General features: G+C 36.7%; 1 protein-coding gene across 4 annotated transcripts in view; it reads right to left on the bottom strand.

Annotated features, from left to right (window-relative positions):
* Positions 1-182: 182 nt before the first annotated feature.
* Positions 183-23,394, bottom strand: part of ATG10 (autophagy related 10) — a 319,260-nt gene continuing 296,048 nt past the window's right edge. For 3 of the 4 annotated variants that reach the window (XM_074200727.1, XM_074200730.1, XM_074200729.1), the window contains 3 exons: positions 1,712-1,809; positions 1,333-1,450; positions 183-677 (listed from right to left, as the gene is read on the bottom strand). In XM_074200727.1, coding sequence (XP_074056828.1) covers positions 1,339-1,450; positions 1,712-1,809 — 210 coding nt within the window. In that variant the 3' untranslated portion in view covers positions 183-677; positions 1,333-1,338. The remainder of the gene's footprint in view (positions 678-1,332; positions 1,451-1,711; positions 1,810-23,394) is intronic. The other variant, XM_074200728.1, reaches the window with a different exon arrangement.

Consider the following 23,394-nt stretch of genomic DNA (forward strand, 5'->3'; position numbering starts at 1 on the left):
GAGACATTTTCCATTTTTGGTTGGCTTACTGCTAGCTGCTAGCAGAAAGCCTGGCATGTGACAGACACTTTTAAAATTCTGACTGAATTGAAATGGAACCTAAAGAAAATAGAACTTAATATCCAAGAATAAGGAGATGCAGAGGGACAGAGATGGAAGAAAGGAACATATTATAAAATGAAAAATAAAAAGTCAATGGCAAAGTAATTTATTAAATCCCAACCACATGTGCCCAGTACAAGTAGTGGTTTATTATTTTTTAGAATAAAAAGTTACTTGAAGTACACAGAACTAATTTTCTGTTTTAAACATTTTTATATAAAATCTCATACCAGAGTCATGTTTACAACGAACATTCACATCCATTTCAGGTGAAAGCCCTAAGCTAGAAGAAAGGAGGAGGTCAGAGCAGAGGAAAAAATTAAGGAATTGACTCAGTGTTGCGGGACACTCCTAATACATTCTCCCTCTTAGCAAAGCCCAGTCATCTGAGTCTTTGAGGCAGGTGTTACAAACACTTTTGCTTTACTTGTCATCAGCGTCTAGTTTCCAAGGAAAAGCAAAAACAGCTCCAAAAAAGATTATTGAGGGTGACACTGTCCATCACTGCTCACAAAAGTGAAGGCTCCGAGGTCACCATGACTCCTCAGCATCTGGGTTGTTTGTGACTCAGAGACCTGAATGCAGCACAAGAACAAAACAAAAAGATGAGACAAATAAGGGGAACAAGGAGCCAAAAAAAGCCACGTGAATGAATATTTCCATAAGTTAGCTTCAAAACTTGTATGTGTCAGCTGAAATCCTTAAGGCTGATTCGAGGGCAATGGTAAAGCACCATATGTCACAAGGAAGCACAGATTTAGAGCTGGAAGAGACTTCAGGAGTCACCTTGTCCAATACCTTATTTAACAAATGAGGAAATTTGAAGCCCAGAGACTTGCCCAAGATCACAAAGAAGCTGTTATTAGCAGAGCCAGAAATGGGATCCCTAGGCCAAATCAGCTGCAACATTTTAGAAGGGGGGAAAATAATCTTCATTTTAGATGCTACTTGAAGAATATTGGGCAGCTAGGTGGTCTGGAGGTAAGGGAGACCCCTCTTACTGAGATTAAACCCAGCCTCAGACACTCACTTACTGTGTGACCCTAGGCAAGTCACTTAATCTTGTTTGCCTCAGTTTCCTCATCTGTAAAATGAGCTGAAGAAGGAAATGGCAAACCACTCCAGTCTCTTTGCCAAGAAAGCCCCAAATAAGAGTCAGACACAAATGAAATGACTAAACAACAACAAAAATAGAGGGTACTAAATTGATACTGAAACTCTTTTCTTTACCTTGTATCAATCTGTTTCTGCATCGTGCTGAGACATTTCCTTGGCATAACTCAAAGGTAGGTTGAGCCCCACCACTGGCCCAACGATGCTGAGCCACGATGTAATATAGTTTATATTCCTTAAAAAAAAAGACCAATTTAAAAAACTCCAACATTTTCACTGTGTTTTGGAGTCATCATAGAAAATTAAGTACTAGGTATTTATTAAGTATCTACCATATGGCCAAAACCACACTAGGCACTGGTTTACTTAAATTTTTTTTAACAATCTTACTATAATCTGAAATGCTATATTAAAATCTGTAATAATATCATTTTAGAGCCATATATTTACATTTAAATATAAATGCAATTAAATGTATCAGACTAGCATCTCTCACCTATTGTCTTTTCCAGAATTCTCTAACAAAGTAGTCATGAATTCGTTTGTCTTGCAAGGATGAAGGACAAAGAAAGGTTGTCCAAGTATCGGGTGTTCCTGAAAAAGTTAAAGTGGATACAAGATTGCTAGTCAATAAGTCTTTGAACTAGTTCAAGTACTACTAAACAAACAGCAATGATAATTAATAGTTGATTTTACTTTTAAGTAGCTAATGGCACTTTTTAAGTGCAAAGTGCTTTCTCTATGTTATCTCAGTAATGGCCTCCAAAGTGCAGAGCATTACTGGTAGGTGATGACACAATGCTGAAATAAGGTATATTCTATTAGATCTTGTTTTCAATCAGAAAGGTGGAGGGAGAAGAAATACACAGCAATAGTTATAACACAAACTAATTCCTAAAGGCTTTAAATAAAGCTCTATGTGAACACAGAAGGGGGGAAATTTCAGGAAAAAGTGATAGTTGAACTCAATCTTGAATGTGTAGAGTTTCAATAGGTGGAGAGAGCAGGACTGCCATTCTAAGTAAAAAAGAATGCTATGGGTAAGAGCACAGAGAGGTGTTGGCTCAGGAGAAGGGTAGACTGTGTGGCAAGAAGTAGGGAGAGAAAAAGCTGAAAGGGTAGAATGGTTCCAAATGAAATCGACCCTTAAATGTTGGGCTTTACCAAAATAGAATCATTTAAAAAAAATCTTAAGATCAATGCACACAGAAGTTAATTTCTCAGTGGCATGAGGTATGGGAAAGAGCTCACAGGATCATGGATTTAGTCTTAGGAGGAAACGTATATGACTAAGACCTAGAAGAGACTGCAGATGGGAACACTGATTAGGAAGCTATTAAAATAAATCAGGGAGGTTGGCTGTGTGGGCTTCTATTATAATAGTGACAAAAGAAAAAAAGTGTGTGGGGGGAGCTGAGTTTCCAAGAAGGAATTGCTGGGGGCCAGAGGGAAGAGAGTGCCATGGCATCCTTGTCTCCCCAACCTGGACCAAATAAGCACCTTGTGAATCTCCAGGGGTAAAGGATTAGGGATTGGAATCCTCTCAGCATCCCTGGGGCATGAGTGGCTGGTGGCAGGGTCTGTGCCAGGAAACAAGGATGCCCTAGCTACCCTGAGCAGAGGCCGCTTCGTGGATGCTACAAAGGCAGCAATTCTACATGAGACCTACCAAGAAGATCTAAAGGAATTTAGCAAACGGACTTACAAGCATTGAGAGTCTTAATCATGTGCCACATATTCTGAAAGCTTGAGACCATCTTCCCTATGGTCTCTGCATGCAATGGCAGCAGGGTGTGAGGCAGATTCTGGGAGGTAATCTGAACCAATCATTCTGACTCTACTCCTCAGTAGCTACCTCTATCTAAAAGCTAAATATAGCAAACTATTTGATATCAACTGATAATCATGGGAGGAAACATTGTGATGAGAGCTCAAGAGCTTTATTTAAAAAAAAAAACTACCCCTAGATCCTTAGATCCTAGAGGGGTTCCAGGGATCCATCTTTCAGTGTGAGTGTTGGGCGAGTAGTTCTAGAGTGTGTACTACATATGAATAAAGAAAAGAACACTGAAAATGAAAGGGCACTTCAAAATTATATTAGAAACTGCTTAATAGTATAAGTAAAACTCAGAATTTGGTGCATATGGGTTGAAATATTCCTTAAATTTACAATGAAGAAATTTACTAATTTTTCTCCTTTCCACCTCCAGTCCTCCTCTGTCTTTTTCACCCTTTCTCCCCACCCCCTCACTCCCTCTCTCTCTCTTTCAGATAAAAGCTAATGAATCCTTGATTTGCCCTAATAAAATTTCATCCTTTATAATTTAGAGAAATAAATGAAGGATATTCTACACTGGATATGATTCTTATGAACAAAGAGGAAGCTAGTTGATGGGGGGAAAGGAGTTGGGGAAGGAAGAGATGGAGAGAATAATAAAAACCTTGGGGAAAAATCACCACTAAATCTTAAGAATTTGTAAAGGATAAAAAATGAGCCCAATCTCATAGATTTCAAAGCATTTGTAGAGGGGACAGTTGGGAAAGATGAGACCTTCTCAAGAATGAAAAGTGAAGTCTTGAGAAATAAAAAGTTCCTGTGAGAAGGAAAATAGATAGTTATCTAAAGAGATTAATGTGGATTCAAAGGGATTTCATCAAACAATTTAGATTTTTTTTTAAATCTGTACAAGAGATGAAAGCAAGGCAGAGAAAAAAAATAAATGGTTCTTTCACATCAGTGTTGGAAGCACTGAAGATGGTAAAAAAGGTGTTTTAAAAAACTCCTTTTTACAGGGTTTCCACTTGGCTCCAGAACCTGTAGCTACCCCAGGGTCACTATGAAATATTTTGGTTCATCATAATTATGCAAATTTTAAACTCCTAAACCATGCATTCTCGTTGAACACACCAAAGAAGAAGAATTATACATTGAATAGCAAAATATCTTATTGGGACAGACAGCAAAATAAATAATAGAGGAAATAAAGGAATAGAATCATCCCCACTTCCATTCCTCAACCCATAACTCACATACAAGGGCAGTTAGGTGGTGCAGTGGATAGAGCACTGACTTTTGGTGTCAGAACAAACATGGTACAACAAACATGCCATTCCATTTGTAACCTACCAGAACACTGTGAAGTTGGTACAACAAACTTTAACCCTAATGTCAGAAGGATGGGAATTTGAATCTGACTTCAGACACCTGACTCTTTTTAAAAAAAATTTTTTATTGACTTTTTTCCAAATACACTCTTTGAAAGTTTTTCATCATTCATCCATATGCCTATGTATATTTTTAAGTTACAAAATTTCCTTCCACCCTCCCTTCCCATTTCCCTCCCCTCATTGGTTGTCAGGTTAATATTGTACAAACACATTTGTGTTAAGCGTGTTTACAGATTAGTCATTTTCGTTATGAGGAATTAGGATTAAGGGAGATACTTAAGAGGTTTTTTTTTTAGTGAATGTAATATTCATCAGACTCTGAAGGATTTTTTTGTTTTGTTTTTCTTTCTCTGGATGGGGATACAATGTCTATAGCTGGTCTAATACGGTTGTCCTAGCTCTCTAAACTGCTGAGAGAAGCTGCATCCATCAAGGTTGATCATCTCATAATGTTGTTGTTAATGTGTACATTGTCCCTACCCCACCCCCACTCAAATCCAATCTTGTCATGGCATCACCTTCCTGATGTTATAATCTTCTTAGAAAATGAAGGACAAACATTATTTTTAACCCACATACAATATAATCTATTGACTTTCACCCAAATGGGAAGATAATAATGAAGTTAGAATACCTCTGATAGCTATGACTCAGGGGCAATAGCTGATCTCATGTTTTCTTGCTTTTGCCTCACAGAGCCACCTTGGTGTGGGGCTTCATTGTTGTTGTTGCTATTACTGAACAAGTGGGTTATTTAACAATAATAACAATAACTGACATCTATTGAGTTTTTAAACTTTGAAAAATGCTTCACAAACATGCCATTCCATTTGTAACCTACCAAAACACTGTGAAGTTGGTACAATAAACATTAACTCTAGTCTACAGTTGGGGAAACTGCGGCTCTGAGTCCAAGAGGCTTGCCCATGGTGTCCCAGCTTGTGTCAGAGGTAAGACTTGAACTTAGTCCATTCTGCCTCCAAGTCTAGTACTTATACAACCTCCCCAACATTAAATACTATTTTTTTCCCCAGAGTTCCTTTTGCCACAACTGCCTCATTCTGCCTGGACAGGCAAATTCAGTGGCAAGACCAGGCAGGCAGGTGAAGGACTAAATGATTATAGAATGATAAATGTTTCCTTTTTTTAAAGGGAAAAGAGAAGAATCTACAAATTGTGGGCCAATGCTCTTGACAATTAGAGTCTGAAACATTTCCCTTTGACCATATTTACAGCTTTTATAAATATATATCAATTTCAGAAACAAAAGAGCATGAAAACTTTCAAGATTTTTCCATCGTCATTAAAAAAAATTTAGAAGGTAAATTCATGTGAAAATGCTACCATCTGCTGTTAGAAATAATGAACTGATGGGATTCAACACAGAGCAAAATATTAATTAGGCAAAATAGAAAGCCAACATTTTGTATCAGTCTTACAATTCAACAAATACTTCTCCAATAAAGTTCTTTGAAATGATTTTCCATGAGGATATGAAAGTTAGGTCAGATTCACAGCTCCATGATACCAGAGAAGTTATGACTTCACCCCCTTGCGAAATTTAACTTTGGAATGGTTAAATATCTTATAAAATAAGCTGGATGTGAATACTGTCTCAGAACTTTTAAATATATATTATGTGTGTGCATATATATGTATATAATACATATATTATATACACACATATATCTATGTATGTAAATCTCAATGAAATAAAACACTGACCCCTCTGGATTTCATTAAGGCCTTGTTTTTAATTCATTTCTTCATTTTGATTGCCCCCCAGGAGGTCACAAATGTAATTTCAAATACTGAGCTCACACATAGTTTTATTTTTCCAACAGCCCAAATTTCTACCCTTTGTACCAGACATAAGTCTTCAAACACGGCAGGAAAAAAGCCTTCCACACTGTTTCCTGAACTTGAGTTTGTTCATGAATCAAGACATTCATTTCCTGGTGGATGGTGGTCTGCCTGGCCCCTGCCTCTGAAACGTTTTAAATATAGGAAAAAAAGTTGTAGAGAGGTCTTCCAATATGCATCCAAAGAGATGCCCAATAGTCACTCCCTCCCAGCCCTCCCCCACTAGATGGGTCACACATCCCAAGGAATCATCTTTAGAAGAGCTCGCAATTTTAGATTTGCAAAGCACTTGACACATATTAATGCATTTGACTTCTATAACAAGCAGAGTGATCCCTCAGTCACAAACATCACCAAAGGGGGCAGGAGCATTTTTCCTCCTCAGCATAATACAGTAGAGAGCAAAACCATTTCCATGTCTGAAACTGTACAGAGGATCAAAGATCTTGAGTTGGAAGGACCTCAGAAATCAACTAGTTTAATTTCCATCATTTTATAGATAAGGACATTGAGGTCCAGGGAAGAAAAGTGACTTTGTCAAAGTCACATAAATAGTGTCAGGTAGGATGTGAACCTAGGTTCCTCTAATTTCAGAACCAACTCTCTCTTCTACTGCACAATGAAGTCATACCAAATAACCATAATATAAAGGGTATGAGATGAGAAAGGTACAAATGCTAAAGGATTTCAGAATAGAGAATACTTATTCCTGTCAAAACCAGCAAATGTTTTATTTAGTTAATGGCATTTGATCTGAGTCTTAAAGGATGTGCAGAATTTTGATGGGCAAAGATGAGAGTGAGGAATTCAGAAGAAGTCACTCGCACAAAAAAGGTATATAGAAAAAGAAAAGCATGATGAATAGTTTGGGAAAAGCAGGTAATGTATTTCATCTATAACATAAAGAAATAGTGGAGATCTAGTTGTACGTGTGTTGAATAGAACTTGAAAATAGTTAACATAGGTGTTCTAAAGATTTTAGAGAGAGAGAGAGAGAGAGACAGACAGACAGACAGACAGAGACATAAAACCAAAGATAGGGCAGTAGAATGTAAGGAATGAAGATCTTGTTCTCAGGCATAGAGGGAGTTCTACCATCTAGCATTGCTAGCCTCATGAACTGGTATTCTAAGAGCAAGACACCTAATGAAAAGGAAGATGGGTAATAACAGAAATTGGGTAGAAGAGATGGCTCTCATACTTCATAAACTTGACCCTTATAAAGGATACTAAGAGAATAAAGAAGGGAAAAAGTAAAGGCATATCCTCTGAATCAGAAAATGAAATCAGAATATAGTATGAAAGAAGAGAAATAATGAGGAAGATAAAGCAAAGGAAGATTTTTTTTGGAAATGGGGCAATAAAAAAATTACTTAAAATAAGAGTTTGGAGGAAAGACAAGATGGTAAAGCACTCACTTAACTAGACAAGAAAAGGGAAGGGACACAAAAGGGAAGAAGATGATGAATACAGTTTCAAAAGAAACAAGCAATTTAAGTAAATTCAAAGAACTTGGGATGGAGGTAGGTAGGCAAATGGAAAATGAGAGAGAGGAAAAGTAGGGAACTAGAAAAATATCAAAGCAATATAATAAAGCTAATCAGAGGATCAGAGTACTAAATTAAATGAAGAAGGAAACAAAAGCCATTAAGAAACAAATGGAACTTAATAATTACCTAGCTATGTGGCCTTGGGCAAGCCACTTAACCCCATTGCCTTGCAAAAACAAACAAACAAACAAAAAAGAAACAAATGGAAGAAAATTCAAGTTAACAATCATAACTTTAAATGTAAATGTATTAAACTATTCAATAAAATAAGTGTGAATAATGGATAAAAAATCAACTATCTGTTATATATAAGAAAAATGTCTAAAAATAAAGATGTGGAAGATGGTGGAATAAAGGCAGGGCCTGAGTTCTCCAAATTCCCTTCCAAATAACTTTAATAATAATAATCAAATAAAATTCTGAAGAGGCAGAACCATTAAAAAGTCAGGGTGGAACAATTTTCTAGCTCAAGATAACATAGGAGGTCCAGCAGGAAAGATCTGACTCACTGAGCCAGTGGTGAACCTGGAGAACAAGCCAGCAGTAGGACTTGGAGGCAGTTCTAACAGCAGCCATAGCAGTTCAGGAGCTCTTAGCCCACAGACAGTAAGGGAGCTGGTCAGACAACTGGTCAGGAGGAGATTTCAGAGGACCCTTTGTTGGCACTGGGATCATTATTACTCTATTGTATTTCCCATATCACCATTCCAAGTAATCAGTCTAAGGATGAAGAGGAGCTGTTCTGGGGGAGCAGGTGGAGAAGATACCTGTGGTGACTGAAAAAGGAACCAGGGCTCTAGCTTCAGGTGCAAGGAAGGAAGGAACACTAATACTTGCTCTCAAAGGAGAGCAGGAGCCCAAGTCACAATTCTAGGGTTATGAGGAGCAAAAGCATTAGCAGCTGCAGTGGAGCAGGAAGCATGGTCATAGTTATAGGGCAGAAAACAGTGCTTGTGTTTGCTCACAGGTGAAAGCACAGGATAGAAGATTATACCTCACTTAGATTATATTACCTTGGAAGAACCAGACTTATAGACCCCAGAACTGGCTCTGAAAACAGTAGCACAAAAAATCTGAAGCTTGTGATAGTGCCCCCTCAACCTTAGGAGTACAATCCAACTTCAACATAAAGTTCAAAGTCATGAAATAGGTTGAAAAAAATGATCAAACAAAAAAAGAAGTTGATCATAGAATTTTACTATAGTGCCAGGGAAGATCAAGACAGAAACTCAGAAAGACAACGAATTCAAAACAGCTACATGTAAAGTCTTAAAGAAAAATGTGAATCGGACAGGGACCCAAAAAGAAATCCTGGAAAAGCTCAAAAAAAAAAAGGATTAAAAAAATCAAATAAGACAGGTGAAGGGAAAACTGGGAAAAGAAATGAATAATTCAGGTAAATTATGAAAAAAGTCAACAGTTTGGTGAAAGAAGCATAAAAATATCACTGAAGAGAAAAACTCTCTAAAAAGTATAATAGGCCAAATAGAAGAAAAGGCATAAAAGTTCACCAAAAAAAAAAGAACTCCTTAAAAAGTTGACCAAATGGAAAAAAGGAGGTACAAATGTTCATTGAAGATAATAATTCCTTAAAAATTAGAATCAGGGAAGTGAAAGCTAATAACTTTATGATATCAAGAAACAACAAAACAAAATGAAAAGAATAAAAAATCAGAAGAAAATGTGAACTCATTGAAAAAAAATGAACCTCAAAAATGAACTGAGAGATAATTCAAGAATTGTTGAACTAACCAAACCAGGCTCAAAGCCTAGACATTATACTACACAAAATTCTCAAATTAAATTAGAACCAGAGGGTAAAATAGACATTGAAAGAATCCCTAATCACCTCCTGCCTGTATCAGATTCCAAAATGAAAACTTCTAAGTATAGTCTCATGAAATTTCAAAGCTCCTCAAGGAGAAAATATCACAAACCAGAAAGAAACAATTCAAATATTGTGGAGACAGAGTCAGGATCACATAAGATTTAGAAGTTTAAAGAGAACTTAAAATGTGATATTCTAGAGGACTAAGGAACTAGGATAATAACTACGAATCACCTACCCAGAAAAACTCAGCATAATCCTTCAGGGAAAAACAATGATCATTTATTGAAACAGAGGACTTTCAAGTATTCCTGATAAAAAAAAGACAAGAGCTGAACAGAAAATTTGACTTTCAAATACAAAACTCAAGAGTAACATTAAAAAGGTAAACATGAAAGAGAAATCATAAGGGTTTCAGTTAAGTCATTTACATTCCCATGTGGGGAGATGATACAACTCTTTTTTTAAATTTTAAAATAAAAGGAGAGGGGGAATAGTTCAAGATATTTCACGTAAGATTTTTTTTTTTATTACAATGAGCTATTGCAATGATATGGAAGGGGGGAGGCAAGGCGGAATGAGGGAAACTTTGCTCTCATCAGAGATGGCTAGGAGAGGAAACAGCAAATATACTCAATGGGGTATAGACATCTGGAGTAAGAAGGAGGGCGGAGCAGGGGGAAGGGGTGGGGATGTGAATAAAGGAGGAGAGGATGGACCATGGGGGGAGAGTGGTCAGATATAACACATTTTCTTTCTTACTTCTTGAAAGGGGCTGGGAATGGAAGGCCTGCCCAGGGCCACAGGGCTGGGTGGATTCTGGGCCTAAGGGGTGGTAGGGGGGCTCAGGGCTTCTTGGCCCCAGGACCAAGGATCTGTATGCTGCGCCACTCAGCGACCCTACAGCAGAGTCATAGTGAAAGGAGAGAGAAAATAGAGTACATGGTAGTGGAGAAATAAGAAAGGAGGGAGTTGCGATCAGCAATGGCAACGGTGGAAAAATATGGAAATAACTTTTGTGATGGACTTATCATAAAGAATGAGATCCACCCATGACAGAGTTGTTGGTGTTGGAACAAAGACTCAAGCACATTTTTTGTTATTATTATCTGGGGGAGTGCGCAGGGCAAGTGGGGCTGGGTGGCCTGCCTGGGGCCACATAGCGGGGTGATCTTTGGGTGTCTGGGGCCGGATTTGGACCCAGGTGCTCCTGGCTCAAGGGCCAATGTTCTGTCTGCCACCCAGCCACCCCTACTATTATTACTATTTTATTTTATTTTGGGTCTCTTTTTTCCTTTCTTTTTTTTTTTGGTTTTTGCAGGGCAGTGGGGTTCGGGTGGCTTGCATGTCACATGGCTGGGTGATTGTTGGGTTTATGAGGCTGGATATGGACCCGGGTGCTCGTGGCTCCAGGGCTGGTGCTTCATCCATTGCGCCACCTGGCCACACCTACAATTATTACTATTATTATTTTTTTATTTTAATTTTTTTCTCTCCCCTTTACTTTTTTCGCCCAAACAAGTCTATCTATATTCATGGGGGAGGAGGGGTATTTTGTTTACTTGTAAACAAGAATATTTTATTAATGTAAAAAAAAATTTGTACAAAATGAGAATAAAAAAATAAATTAAAAAAATAAAAAAGTTTAGAAAAAGTTAAAATAATTTTATTTTTTAAAATTTATTTATTTTGAATTTTACAATTTTCCTCTAATCTAGCTTCCCTCCCCCCACCTACCACAGAAGGCAGTCTGTTAGTCTTTACGTTGTTTCCATGGTATATATGTATATTGATCCAAGTTGAATGTGAGAGAAACCATATCTTTAAGGAAAAAAAAAATAAAGTATAAGAAATAGCAAAATTACATAATAAGATAACGGTTTTTTTTGTTCAAACTCCATAGTTATTTCTCTGGATACAGATGGTATTCTCCATCACAGATAGATGATATAACTCTTAAGAACTTTATCACTATTAGGGCAGTTAGAAGGAGTATATGTAGACAAAAAGCAACAATGAAAAAAAATTGTGAAGCAAGGCCACCTAGTCACACCAGATCTCAAACACAACTGCAGAATGAAATCATCAAAACAATCTTATACTGACTGGATAAGTGGAATACTGGCAGAGCAGTGAAATAAGCATAGTAATCTAGTGTTTGAGAAATACAAAGACCCAAGCTTTTCAGACAAGAACTCATTATTTGACAAAAAATTGCTGGGAAAACAAGAAAGTAGTTTGGCAGATATTGGGTACAGACCAATATCTCACACTATAAATCAAGCTAAGGTAAAAATAGGCACATGATTTAAACAGAAATATCATAACCAAATTAGGGGAGCATGGGATATTTTTCCTTTTAGATCTATGAGTAAAGAAAGAATTTAAGATAAAAAAGAGTGATATAAAATGGGATATAAAACGAAAACTGTAATTACATAGAATTAATTTTTTTTTGCAAACAAAACTAATGCAGCCATGATTCAAAGAAAAACAGGAGACGGGGAAAAAACACGTTACAGACAATTTCTCTGATAAAGGCTTTATTTCTTAAATATGTAGAGAACTGAATCAAATTTATAAGAATACAAGTCATTCCCCAATTGATAAATAAACAAAGAATATGAACAGGCAGCATTCAGATGAAGAAATCAAAACTCTGTGTTATATTTCACTTAAATATGCTCTAAATTGGGGCGGCTAGGTGGCACAGTGGATAGAGCACCAGCCCTGGAGTCAGGAGGACCTGAGTTCAAATCTGACCTCAGGCACTTAATAATTACCTAGCTGTGTGGCCTCGGGCAAGTGACTTAATACCATTGCCTTGCAAAAACCTAAAAAAAAAAAAAAGTTCTAAAGCACTAGTGATTAGAAAAATGCAAATTAAAACAGCTGAAGTACTACCTCACCCATGCATGTATAATCTACAGCAAACTGCTTGTCTTTTCAGGGAGTGAGGGGGTCGGGGAAGAGAGGAGGAGAGAATTTGGAACTCAAAACCTAAAAAGAAAAAAATGTTAAAAAAAATATTTTTTAGTTTGTTTGGTTTTTTTGGCAAGGCAAACGGGGTTAAGTGGCTTGCCCAAGGCCACACAGCTAGGTAATTATTAAGGGTCTGAGACTGGATTTGAACCCCAGGTATTCCTGACTCCAGGGCTGATGCCACCTAGCCGCCCCTAAATTTTTTAAAGAAAGAAAAAATAATAACTCTGTAAAAGAGGTATTATAAGTGCTGTTATCTCCCTTCATCAAGAAGGAAACTAGAGCCCAGCAAGCATATAGTTTAGGACTGATTTGAGTGTCTTCCTGTTTGGGATTCTCCTACCACCTTGGTTTACAATTCCCTTTTCTGCTCCTCTCTTCCCTGTGATTCAAACCTTATCTAGACAAAAATGGACTTTCCTAGGCTACCTTTAATTCCTAACCTTAATTCCTACCCTTCCACAGTTCCAATGCTCCCTCTGTCCTCCCCTTATACTTTGTTCTATGAAACACCTCCTCTATTGTTAACTCTCTCTCTCTCTCTCTCTCTCTCTCTCTCTCCATACTTTGCTATATCCTCTCTACTGCTCACTTCTTCCACCATTATGCCTCCTCTCGCTCCAGGAGAAAGAGTATTTGTTTCTTCCTTTTACTTGGAAACTTCCTGCTAGCTCCATATTCTTTCCCTCTAAAAATTCAACATTACTCAAATTAAATAATAAATCTAAAAAGCACTCTGCAGATCTTTGTGCATTACAAATTGTGGGCCAATTATATCACCTTGTCCAGATCTTTGTTAATGTCTAACATTACCATCCAAGTCATTCTTCCTCCTTCTTTACTGGCTCTCTATCTTCTGTTCTGTCTCAACCCCTGTCCTCTACATGGGTGAGTTCAATATTCATGCCAACACACTGGCTTCTCAATTAATCTAGCTCTTCAATTACTATGAATACTTTCTCCTGTAACTCAAATCTGAGACATCATCTGAGCTAGTATACTAAATTTGATTCAATTAAAAAGAAATTCATTAAAATTTTTATAATTACTAGTTCAATAAATATTTATTAAAAGGCTACTCTATTATAGGCACTTGCTAAGCACTGAGGTTAGAAAGAAAAGTAAAAGACAATTTGTGCTCTCAGGGAGCTCATAGTTTAATGGGGGAGAGAATATGCAAACAAAATATGTATAAATAAAATCCATACTGGAGATAATCAACAAGATGAAGGCACAACAATTAAGTCATTTTGTAGAAGTTGGGATTTAACTAAGACTTAATTAAAGGAAACCAGGGCAGTTAGAATGCAGAGATGAAAGGGAGAGCAACCCAGGCAGAGAGGACAGCAAGTGAAGATGACCAGAGTTGAGAGACGGAGCATCAAAAGGAGCATAGGGTCAACAAAATGGTTCTCTAGGTATGTTAATAATTAGAAATGTTAATGTAGAATGACAACATAACTAGGTCAAATTATGATTTTCCTGAATTATCCTTTTAAAAATACATCTGCTCATATCCTTTAAAAATATCTTTAAATGCCTAAAATCTCAACTTCTTAAACTACCTCACATAAGGAAACTTCTCTTAAATAGAACTTGTGCATTCTTTTTCTGTCTATACTAAAACTATTAAGGTTAAGTACAAGACTTAGGTTCAGACTTCTAAGAACTAGTCTTATTATATTTTTATCTTAAAGCAAAACAAACCAAGAGCCTGACTTTCATGTTTTAATTCATTTCTTCTGCCACTACATTTCACAATGTTGACAATTTTATGGCCTGTTAAGTCTATTTCTAAGATATATACTCTGGCAAGTGATAGTACTAGGGAATAGGTATCCTAGTGAATCAGCTACTGGAAAATTCAAGAATTCTACAGGGATTTTCAAGAACAAATTTACAAACAAAAACACAACCCGATTTATTGGTAACCAGGAATTAACGTCTGGCAACTGTCACACAACTATATACTTTCTGTGCAACACAGAAGAAATTACAAGTCTATTACTATAATTACTGACTTGAGTGATGCAGAACAGCATCTTCTTGGATTGAAAAACAGAGGGATGCTGCTGCTATATAATTACAAAGGGCTAAGGAAGTAGTCACCCTCCTAAAATCTAACACAATTCATTTCTTTAGATAACTATATACAGATTCTAATTCCTACAATTAGATGAGCTTAACACTATAGATCCTTCTAGCATTATGCTTTCTCTCCCTGCCCCTTGCCCAACTTCTTTGAAAAAAAGATTTTTTTTGTTGGCTCAGCTCTTCTTATCAGTTCTTTAAATTAAAAATGCTTTTCTCTGTATAAATGTATTTAGAGGGGGAAAAAAATGACTTCACTAAAAAATTCCTAAGTATTCTATGAACCAAATAATGCCAACTGTTGTTATTCTTTCAAAAATGAAAAATGTATGGTAAGGGTATGACCTAACAAAAGCATTAGCTACATAAATTCTCTCCTATCCCCTCTCTTCTGACATATATTTTTCAAATTTCTAATAATTCAAATTCAGATATCAGAAGGAAAATACCTACTCAAAGCTATCTGAATCAGGCATAATACCTTATGTATAAGTAGAGCTTTGATTGTATATGACATTCATTCAACTATAAGTAACTACAATATGCCAGATTCGGTGCTAGTTGCTGAGGTGAAGAGAACAAAGATAAATAACATTAACATTATTTTAATAAACCTCAATGGATCTAGTTTCTAAGATAGGAGTATTTCTTCTTGTAGGACAAAGAGCAATGACCATCAGTGACTTCCTATCTTCCCTATCTTCCCACAGATCCTCTCTAGGGTGTTTATTCAATGTGTCTACAGCACTATCCTGTGTCTTAGCACTATATCATATCTATGCATCACCTGGGCTCTCTCTCTGTACATGACTAGGCTACATCCTTTTCTGATCATATATCTCTTGGATGATATCTTTCCTATCCCATCTTGAACACAAATCACCACTGATGATATGTTGTGCTCTACTTATGTCTACTACCATATGTCTTTCACTTTGAATGGCAGGCAGTTTCAATTCTTTGGAAACTCTAGGTGATCCATAATTTGCAACCACATAGCAACACTGAAGGAATTCTGGTGTTTAAAAAAAGTCATAGTTTTCAGGGAATGGCTTGGAGCAATGACTTCACAGCTCTGCATAGCTTCTCAAATGCAGTCCAATTAACCCTTTTCTTCTTACCCAGTTCTGGAGCTAGGTCATATTTTATCTGCTGGGCCTGTCCCACATATAAATATTGATGGATAAGTGCTAGCCAACTCCATCTCAAATACTGAAGAATGTCTATTGTCTGGACTATTTGTTTTTTCCATTAAATAAAGTAAGATTTCATAGGTGCAACATCTATCCCATAAAGTCTTTCCTTAAAAGATACTGAAACTGCCCACAAGACTTAATTTGTTCAGGGCACTAAGCTGCCAACAACAGTTAACTGGTGGTCAAAGTCACTGCTAACTTGGGAGAAGTTAGGAATTCTTCCCTCTGGATTGACTGCCATGTGCCACCATGACAAATGCAGACATTGGGAGGTATATCCAACTAAATCAATGCTGTGTCTTTGCTAAATGTCCTTTCCTTGTTATGGATAAGTAAATGTCCTTTGTTAACTTCTAGATGGTCTCTGCAGGTCTCATTTCATTCCATTTTAGTATCTGTACCACCGGACTAGTCTAAGTAAGTCGAGGCCTACAATACAGGGATAAACACTTTTAAGTGGTTGTAAATCTCATTTAAGAGGCTCTGAGATGCTCCAGGGCTTAATACAACCAGTACAATAGTATCTACAAACAGGGCATATGGAGTGCCTCACCATCCACAGAGAATTCTTCTTCCAATTGGAGTTTGTACAGGAAGGACACCCTCTAGGACAGGGTCAATCACCCTGATGAGAAAATATCTGTTTTATGCATTACCTAACAGTAATAATCAAAATAATAAAATAAAACCCAAATAACTTCAAATGTTACAAGGAATCATCTATAATCATAACAAATGCATGTTAACAAATGTATTTCTTTTAGGATACTGTCTTCTATTGAATAGTGTTCATTTAAGCCTGCCTGTTCCCTTCAAGGATGCCCTTAATATGCATGCATATCATTATAAAGATTTAATAGAAAAGAGAAAGTAGGAAAATAAGTTAAGTAGTTATTGATGTATTTGTTTGTGATTTTTCTTAAAGTAGTAAAAACCTTATGAAAAATGTTTCCTGTTATTCAGTATCTTCCATTCCTTCAGCTATCTTGAAAATCAATCCCTCATTGCCCTAAAAATTGTGACACCTTCAGTATGGACTTCTACTTTGTGTATTTTGTCTAGTCCAGCTGCTTTTTCTGTATTGTTTTCTTTGGTGCCATATTTATACTTTCTCATGCATCATTTACACTTCTCATGTCATCAGGAACTATGATGTCAAGAATTTAAATGTCATATACTTCTATTGTAATCAATGGAAAATTTTAAATAGAAATTTTGTTATATTTTAATTTCTTCATCTCTTCTTTGTCCATCTTTAGGTCCATCCCTTCTAGGGATGATTTTACATAATTGAGTCTCATTCCAAATTTTCTGCAAATGCATATTTCTCTTTCCTCTACTTCTCACTGTTTTGTAAAATACTACTCATAATCCTCCACCTTTTTTCTCCTTAAGGTTTTGCAAATGAGTTTATAGTTTAAACTGGTATTATCCTTGGTTGGTCACATCCTTCTACTTTGCAAGCAGGCAAAAGTTTGCTGGCTGATTCAGTTTCTAGGCTTTTAAAAATCCATTTATGGGGGAAAGCTTTATTTTGGTTAAACTTCCTTGGGAAATAGCAACAGGTGCTCACTTTATGAGGTAGAAAGAACTATGAAGCTCTTCACTGTGATAACCCTTTATCTTTGCACTTCTCTTTCTGTCTCACTCCTCCAAACTATATTATTCTTTATCACTTCCTCCAGTCATTTCATTCCTCCATTCTCCCTTAGTAGTTTGACTCTATTAATAACCTGTTATACTATACTCAATCTTCTACATCCTTGCCCCCTTGTTCTCTGATGATTCAAACCCTCAATGACTTCTCCCATAGTCCCTCTCTATTCCTACTTTCATGGTGTTGGAAAAAGTCAAACTGTATAGACTGGATGGCTCACAAAGGTTATTACTTGATCACAGTTGGACTATCAAAAGGCTTATAGAAATTCCCTGATTGTGCTTCTTAGTGTGACTATTCCAAACCTGTTTTTTCTTCTCCTGAAATATCTTTCATTCCCACACCTTATGCTCTTGCAATCTGTCTTTCAGATTTACTACATGGATACTACTCTCTCCAAGGTTGCTAATGATCTTTTAATTGCTTTTAATTTTTTAATTTAATGGAATCTTTTAATTTAATGGAACTCATGCTTTTTTGACATTTTTGCAGTTTTGGATACCATGCTTTATCTTCTCTTTATGGATATTTTCACAAATTCCTCTGCACTCCATGACAATACCCCTTCTTGGTTCTTTTCTCCCTGTCTCAACATTCCTTCTCATTTTGAAGTGGATATTCCAGAAGTCACTCAAACTCAACATGGCCAAAATAGAAATAAACTTCCCTCTGAAACTTCCTTTTAAGTTTTTTTTTAATTATTAAGTCTTTCAGATTCACAAAGTTGTCCTTGATTCTTCACTCTTCATCTCCAATCAGATGCCAAATCTTATTGCTCTACCTTTCAACCCCACCCCCTTTTGTCTTTTTTTTTTTTACAAATGGAGGAGAGTTGTTTGAAATCTTTTTGTTTTTTTAAATTATATTGTTCTATTTGCTAAATAAAGATGAAATGTCTTGGCTTTTGTACACATTAGAATTCAAAACATGGCAGCTTTGGGGGATGACTCCTGCATCCATCTTCTCTCCATTAGTAGAGTCATCAACCTAGTTCATGCTCTTGACTTTGCTACCCTGTTTCAGTTGCCTTTTTGCTCCACCTCCCCCCTTTAGTATGCTTCTCTTAGAACTTCCAGGAGAATATACTTCTTTAAAAACAAGAGATTATTTTTTGTTTTTATCTTTTCATTCTCAGGACATTTTCCAACTCACAGTCCCTTGCACATGATAGAAACTTAATAAATGCTTATTGAATTTAATAATTTGCAATTGTTTTGCTCAATTTTTCATTGTCTTAGTTTCTTTTTATTATCCATGCCCAGGCCTTACCTTCTTATCTATGTGAATTATTATTTTCTTCTGGCCCCTAGGTGGTGTTGATCCAGGGAGACTGAAAAGTGATTTCTTATAATCCTGGAAACACAAATTACCCTCATCTTCTCACCAGATTCCGATTTGCAATAGCTAGGAAGGCTTATGATATGCCCAATAGGATGTGAGATCTGTATTCTGGCATTCAGGCCTGGCTATCTTTTCTTTCTTACTGCTGCCCTTGAATTCAAACTTCTAGACTTCTGGGAGCTAAAGAAGCCAGATAAGCTAGAGAACACTCAGAGGAAGACATCCATGATGGTTGAGAACCTATGAGTATAATTTAAAGGAACTGGTTATATTTTGCCTGGAGAAGAGAAGACTCTGGAGAGTCAGAATTGTCTTCAGGTTTCTGAGGGGCTGCCTTGTGGAGGAGAGAATAGAACTGTACTGTATGATCATAGAGAGCAGATCCAAGAGCAAAGGGTGGGAACTGCAAAGAGATAAATTCCTGATTCATATTGAGGTCACACTTTCTAATGATTAGAACTGTTTTAAAGTGTTGCCTGGAGGGGATCAGCTCTCATTCCTCAGGGATCTAAGAATTATTTGTTGCATCTGTTATAGTTCAAATTTCTTTCCTGTACAGATTAGACGAGAGGCCACTGAGTTCTTCCAACTCTCAAATTCTATAATTCTGTGATCACCATTTGGGTTATCTGGGAAATTGTTGCTATCACTGGAGTTAGACTTGTCGGTCACCACTTTTAACTCGGCAGCAATAGCTGTTATATTGGCATGATCTGGTTTCATTAAGATACACTAGAAGACAATGACTTCAGCTGCTCTTGTTACATTCATGATGAATGCTGGCAGAGACTCTGCTCTTGGATTAGGGATAAAGGCTGGCAGCAAGTCCTGGACCTGTCAGCTATTGTGAATACAACTGAGATTGTGAGTAGAACAGAGGGAACTAAATACTCTCTCTAATGTTTTCTCCTGCCTTAACCCAGAGTTTAGGCTACTGATACTACTCTCCTTCCTTGACCTTTTCCATAACTGGGGAGGGCAGGGTGGCAAATAAGGGAGCAGGTAGGGACATCAGAGCAGGTGGGGTGGTGTTAGAGATAAGACCACAAATGATTACTGCAGTAAGAATGGAATGAGACTTATCTACCCATCTACTTGAATGGCTGATCACATATTCCTTAGGGCGGGGTGAAGACCCTCCAAATTGATGTGGTGTTGCCAAGGCAACTGCAGACAGGATTCAAAATTCAATATATCTAGCAGTTTTAGGGGAGAATTAAACAAATGGCTGACCAAATTTAAAACCATATCCAAATGACCTTTGGCAGGAAATAGGTTCCCCACCCCTGTTTAGGGTAAGGACATAGCATGTCTGGTATGACACCATGGCCCCCACTTTGGAGACCACAGTTCTAGCCAATAATCCAAGGACCAAGCTAGTAAAGCATGGAGAAGCTCATTATCAAGAGGTCAGTACAAGATGTAATGGTAACTTCTTAAAATTAAATTGATTCTTAGTTTTATGCATCCTTCACTGTTTCCATAGTAACTGTGGCAGAGCAGAGGAAATAGAGGTAGATGTCTATAGATTACTCAAAAGAATCATTATTGTATATCATGAATACTTCCATTAAGAATTTCAAAACTTGTCTCACATTATTATCACTTGAACATTAAGAAGAAATCACGGGTCTGGTCTAAATATATTTTGGGGAGGAGAAATATGTTTATCTGTAAATATATTGTTTTTTTCCAAGAAGATCATGAGCTCTTTAAGGATTAAGACTTTCATTTTTGCCTCTGTACCCAAATTACCCAGAACAGGGCCTGACACAGAGTAGTTTAATAAATATTATTTTGATCAACACCATAAGTATTCAATAAATTCATACTGAATTAAAGAAAATTGAAAGTTGTGGGACATAAAAAAACCATCAAAAAAGAACTTCATTATAAAAAGACCCAGAAGTCTGACCAGAAGATCAAAGGACCATAGATTTAAAAGTTGGAAGGCACCTTATAGATCATCTAATCCAACATCCTTATTTTATATATGCAAAGGCTGAGTCTAGGAAAGGTTAATTGACTTGTTCAATATTACAGAGATACTTAAAGGAAAATTCAAACCCAGGTCCTCTGACTCCAAATCCAGTACTCTTTCCATACTACCTTGCCTTTCATTAAGAAAAAAAGTTAATATATAATGTGGAAGTCATTTCAGAGTTGGCTGTTTGCATTCAGTTCATTCATTGATTTGTTACAACAAAAGGTAAAAATCAATAGGTTAAAGATGAGAAAATATTGTATGTAATTATAGGAGTTCCACCTCAAACTAAATACAAGTTGTTGACTGAAAAAAATAGGAAGTGGATAAAAGCTTTTATCGCCAGCTTAATTGAAAGAAAACAATCATCACAAGTAAAAGGTCAAAGGGGCTCAGAAATCAACAAATAACTGCTTTTCTTTTCTAGTTGATTCATCCAAGGATCCGTACAGCAGGGAATACCATACAATACAGTACAACATTGTATACTTCAAATTAGATGTCCCAGAGACACCTCAAAGTTGCTATGTCCAAAATAGAACTTGCTACCTTTTCTTCCAAACTCATCACTCTTCCAAATATCCCTATTTCTTTCAAAGACACCATTATTCTTCCAGTTACTCAGGTTCATCATCTCACTGTTATCTTCAACTCTTCATTCCCCCTCATTCCACATATGTAATCAATAACCAAATCTTGCCATTTCTACCTCTAATCTCTTGTCTTCTCACACATAGATGAAAGAATATCTTATCCTATCTTCTCACACATAGATGCATGAATATAGAAATAAGTGACAATTTCCTAAGAGCAAAATTCCAGATTTTTTCATGAAATTGCTTCTGTTATATTTGGTTGAAGACTTGCATACAACCAATACAGCCTAGCTTGAGTTTGGTGATATTGAGGATCACTCTCTCTACTGAGCTATTTGGAATGAAGCTCCTGGAGTTAGAGGGTTATGATGCAAATATATAAACAGATGACTAAATTTTTACTTTTGTGAGAGGAGACATCAACCCCCCCCCCCAAGTAAAGGTATATTACCAATAAAGGTGGGGGGATTAGTCGGTTCCCAGATATGGTAGACTATCACAAATGTGTGTGTTTATACGCATATGTGTATGTATGTGTGTGTATGTGTATCTGTAAGTGGGTGGGAAGGGACTTTGCTCCTAGCCTTATCCTATACTTAATAGATATACCACAGGTTGAAGACAACTAGCCTAAGACTTGATTCCTCTAATAGTCAGAAACAGAGCTTGTTTTTCAAAGATCAGTATAGGCCTTGGACTAAATCCTGTGATCACATTTGGTTCCACTATAATCAGAGAATCAACACAGTCATAATATCATAAGGCGTTATATGACAAACTACAGTTGATTCTCATTATTTGAAATCGTTACATTCTATAAAGTCACCGCACAACACTGACTTAATGAATTGCTGGACCTCAGCTTTTAGAAGAAATATAGGGTTAAGTTCCTGTAAGCCTCTCATCAGAATATTTCCTTTAGAACTTTCCAGAGTGGTCTCATGTACAGATTAATGAATTTTCTCTTCCTTCTAGAATTATTAAATTGTTGATTTATTAATACTGAACTCAAGACCAAGAGCACCACAACTCTTCCATGAACAAAGCGCATCTAATAGATATTTTCTCTGTGAGGCACATCATAGTTTTCTTTCATTTAGGAACTCTAAGCAGCAATTTGGCACTGTGGTTGGGAGGCATTTTAAACAGCAAAATTCCCAACAAAAAGCACAAAAATGTGGAAAGTGTAGCACTAAATAGAACACAAAAAGATACCAATTTAGAGGATAAGAGTTGAAATCAGAATGCACAGTGTTGCCTTGTTTGACCTTAGTGGAGAAACAACTTGGACTGGCAACTACATATGACTGAAAATGACAAGTGCCTCAAGCATTGGGGTTACAAGTAAGTTTTAGCAAGTAAGCACATTGACAAATATGGAATCCACAAATAATGAGGACCAACTATACTTGGCTTTGACCAAGAAACAGGTATCATACCTTATGCTAGAACAGTGCAATAAAAAAATGAAGGAAAACCAAACATTCAGCAATTGAAAGTATGGCACAAAATAGTGAAGCTTAAATTTATACAGTGGGTTATCCAAAAGAAAGAAAAAATTGGCACAAATCCTACTTTAGGAAATATAGGACTCCTACACCATAGTCTATACTTTGCCATACATGTTATTTTGTCTTTTTGTTTTTTGGTAAATAGCCGGTAGTTAATTCTAAAATGTCATTCTTCTTACAATATTAAGAAGCCCTGATACTCAATACCTCCTCACCACCCTCAGTTGCTTCTCCCCTCTGACTGGAAAGCTAGAAATCCAAGTAATAACATTCTCCCAAAAACTCCCTTTATAGAGGGCTCAGATTTTCCAGCTGACTTCATCTTCCACAAGCTTTCTCCAGCTTCCTTTTGTCTATGGTCTTCTTCCAGTAAATCATAAACTCCCTGAGAGCAAGGACTGTTTTTCTATAT

This window comes from Macrotis lagotis, chromosome X, assembly GCF_037893015.1.
Source record: "Macrotis lagotis isolate mMagLag1 chromosome X, bilby.v1.9.chrom.fasta, whole genome shotgun sequence".
Classification (NCBI taxonomy): domain Eukaryota; kingdom Metazoa; phylum Chordata; class Mammalia; order Peramelemorphia; family Peramelidae; genus Macrotis; species Macrotis lagotis.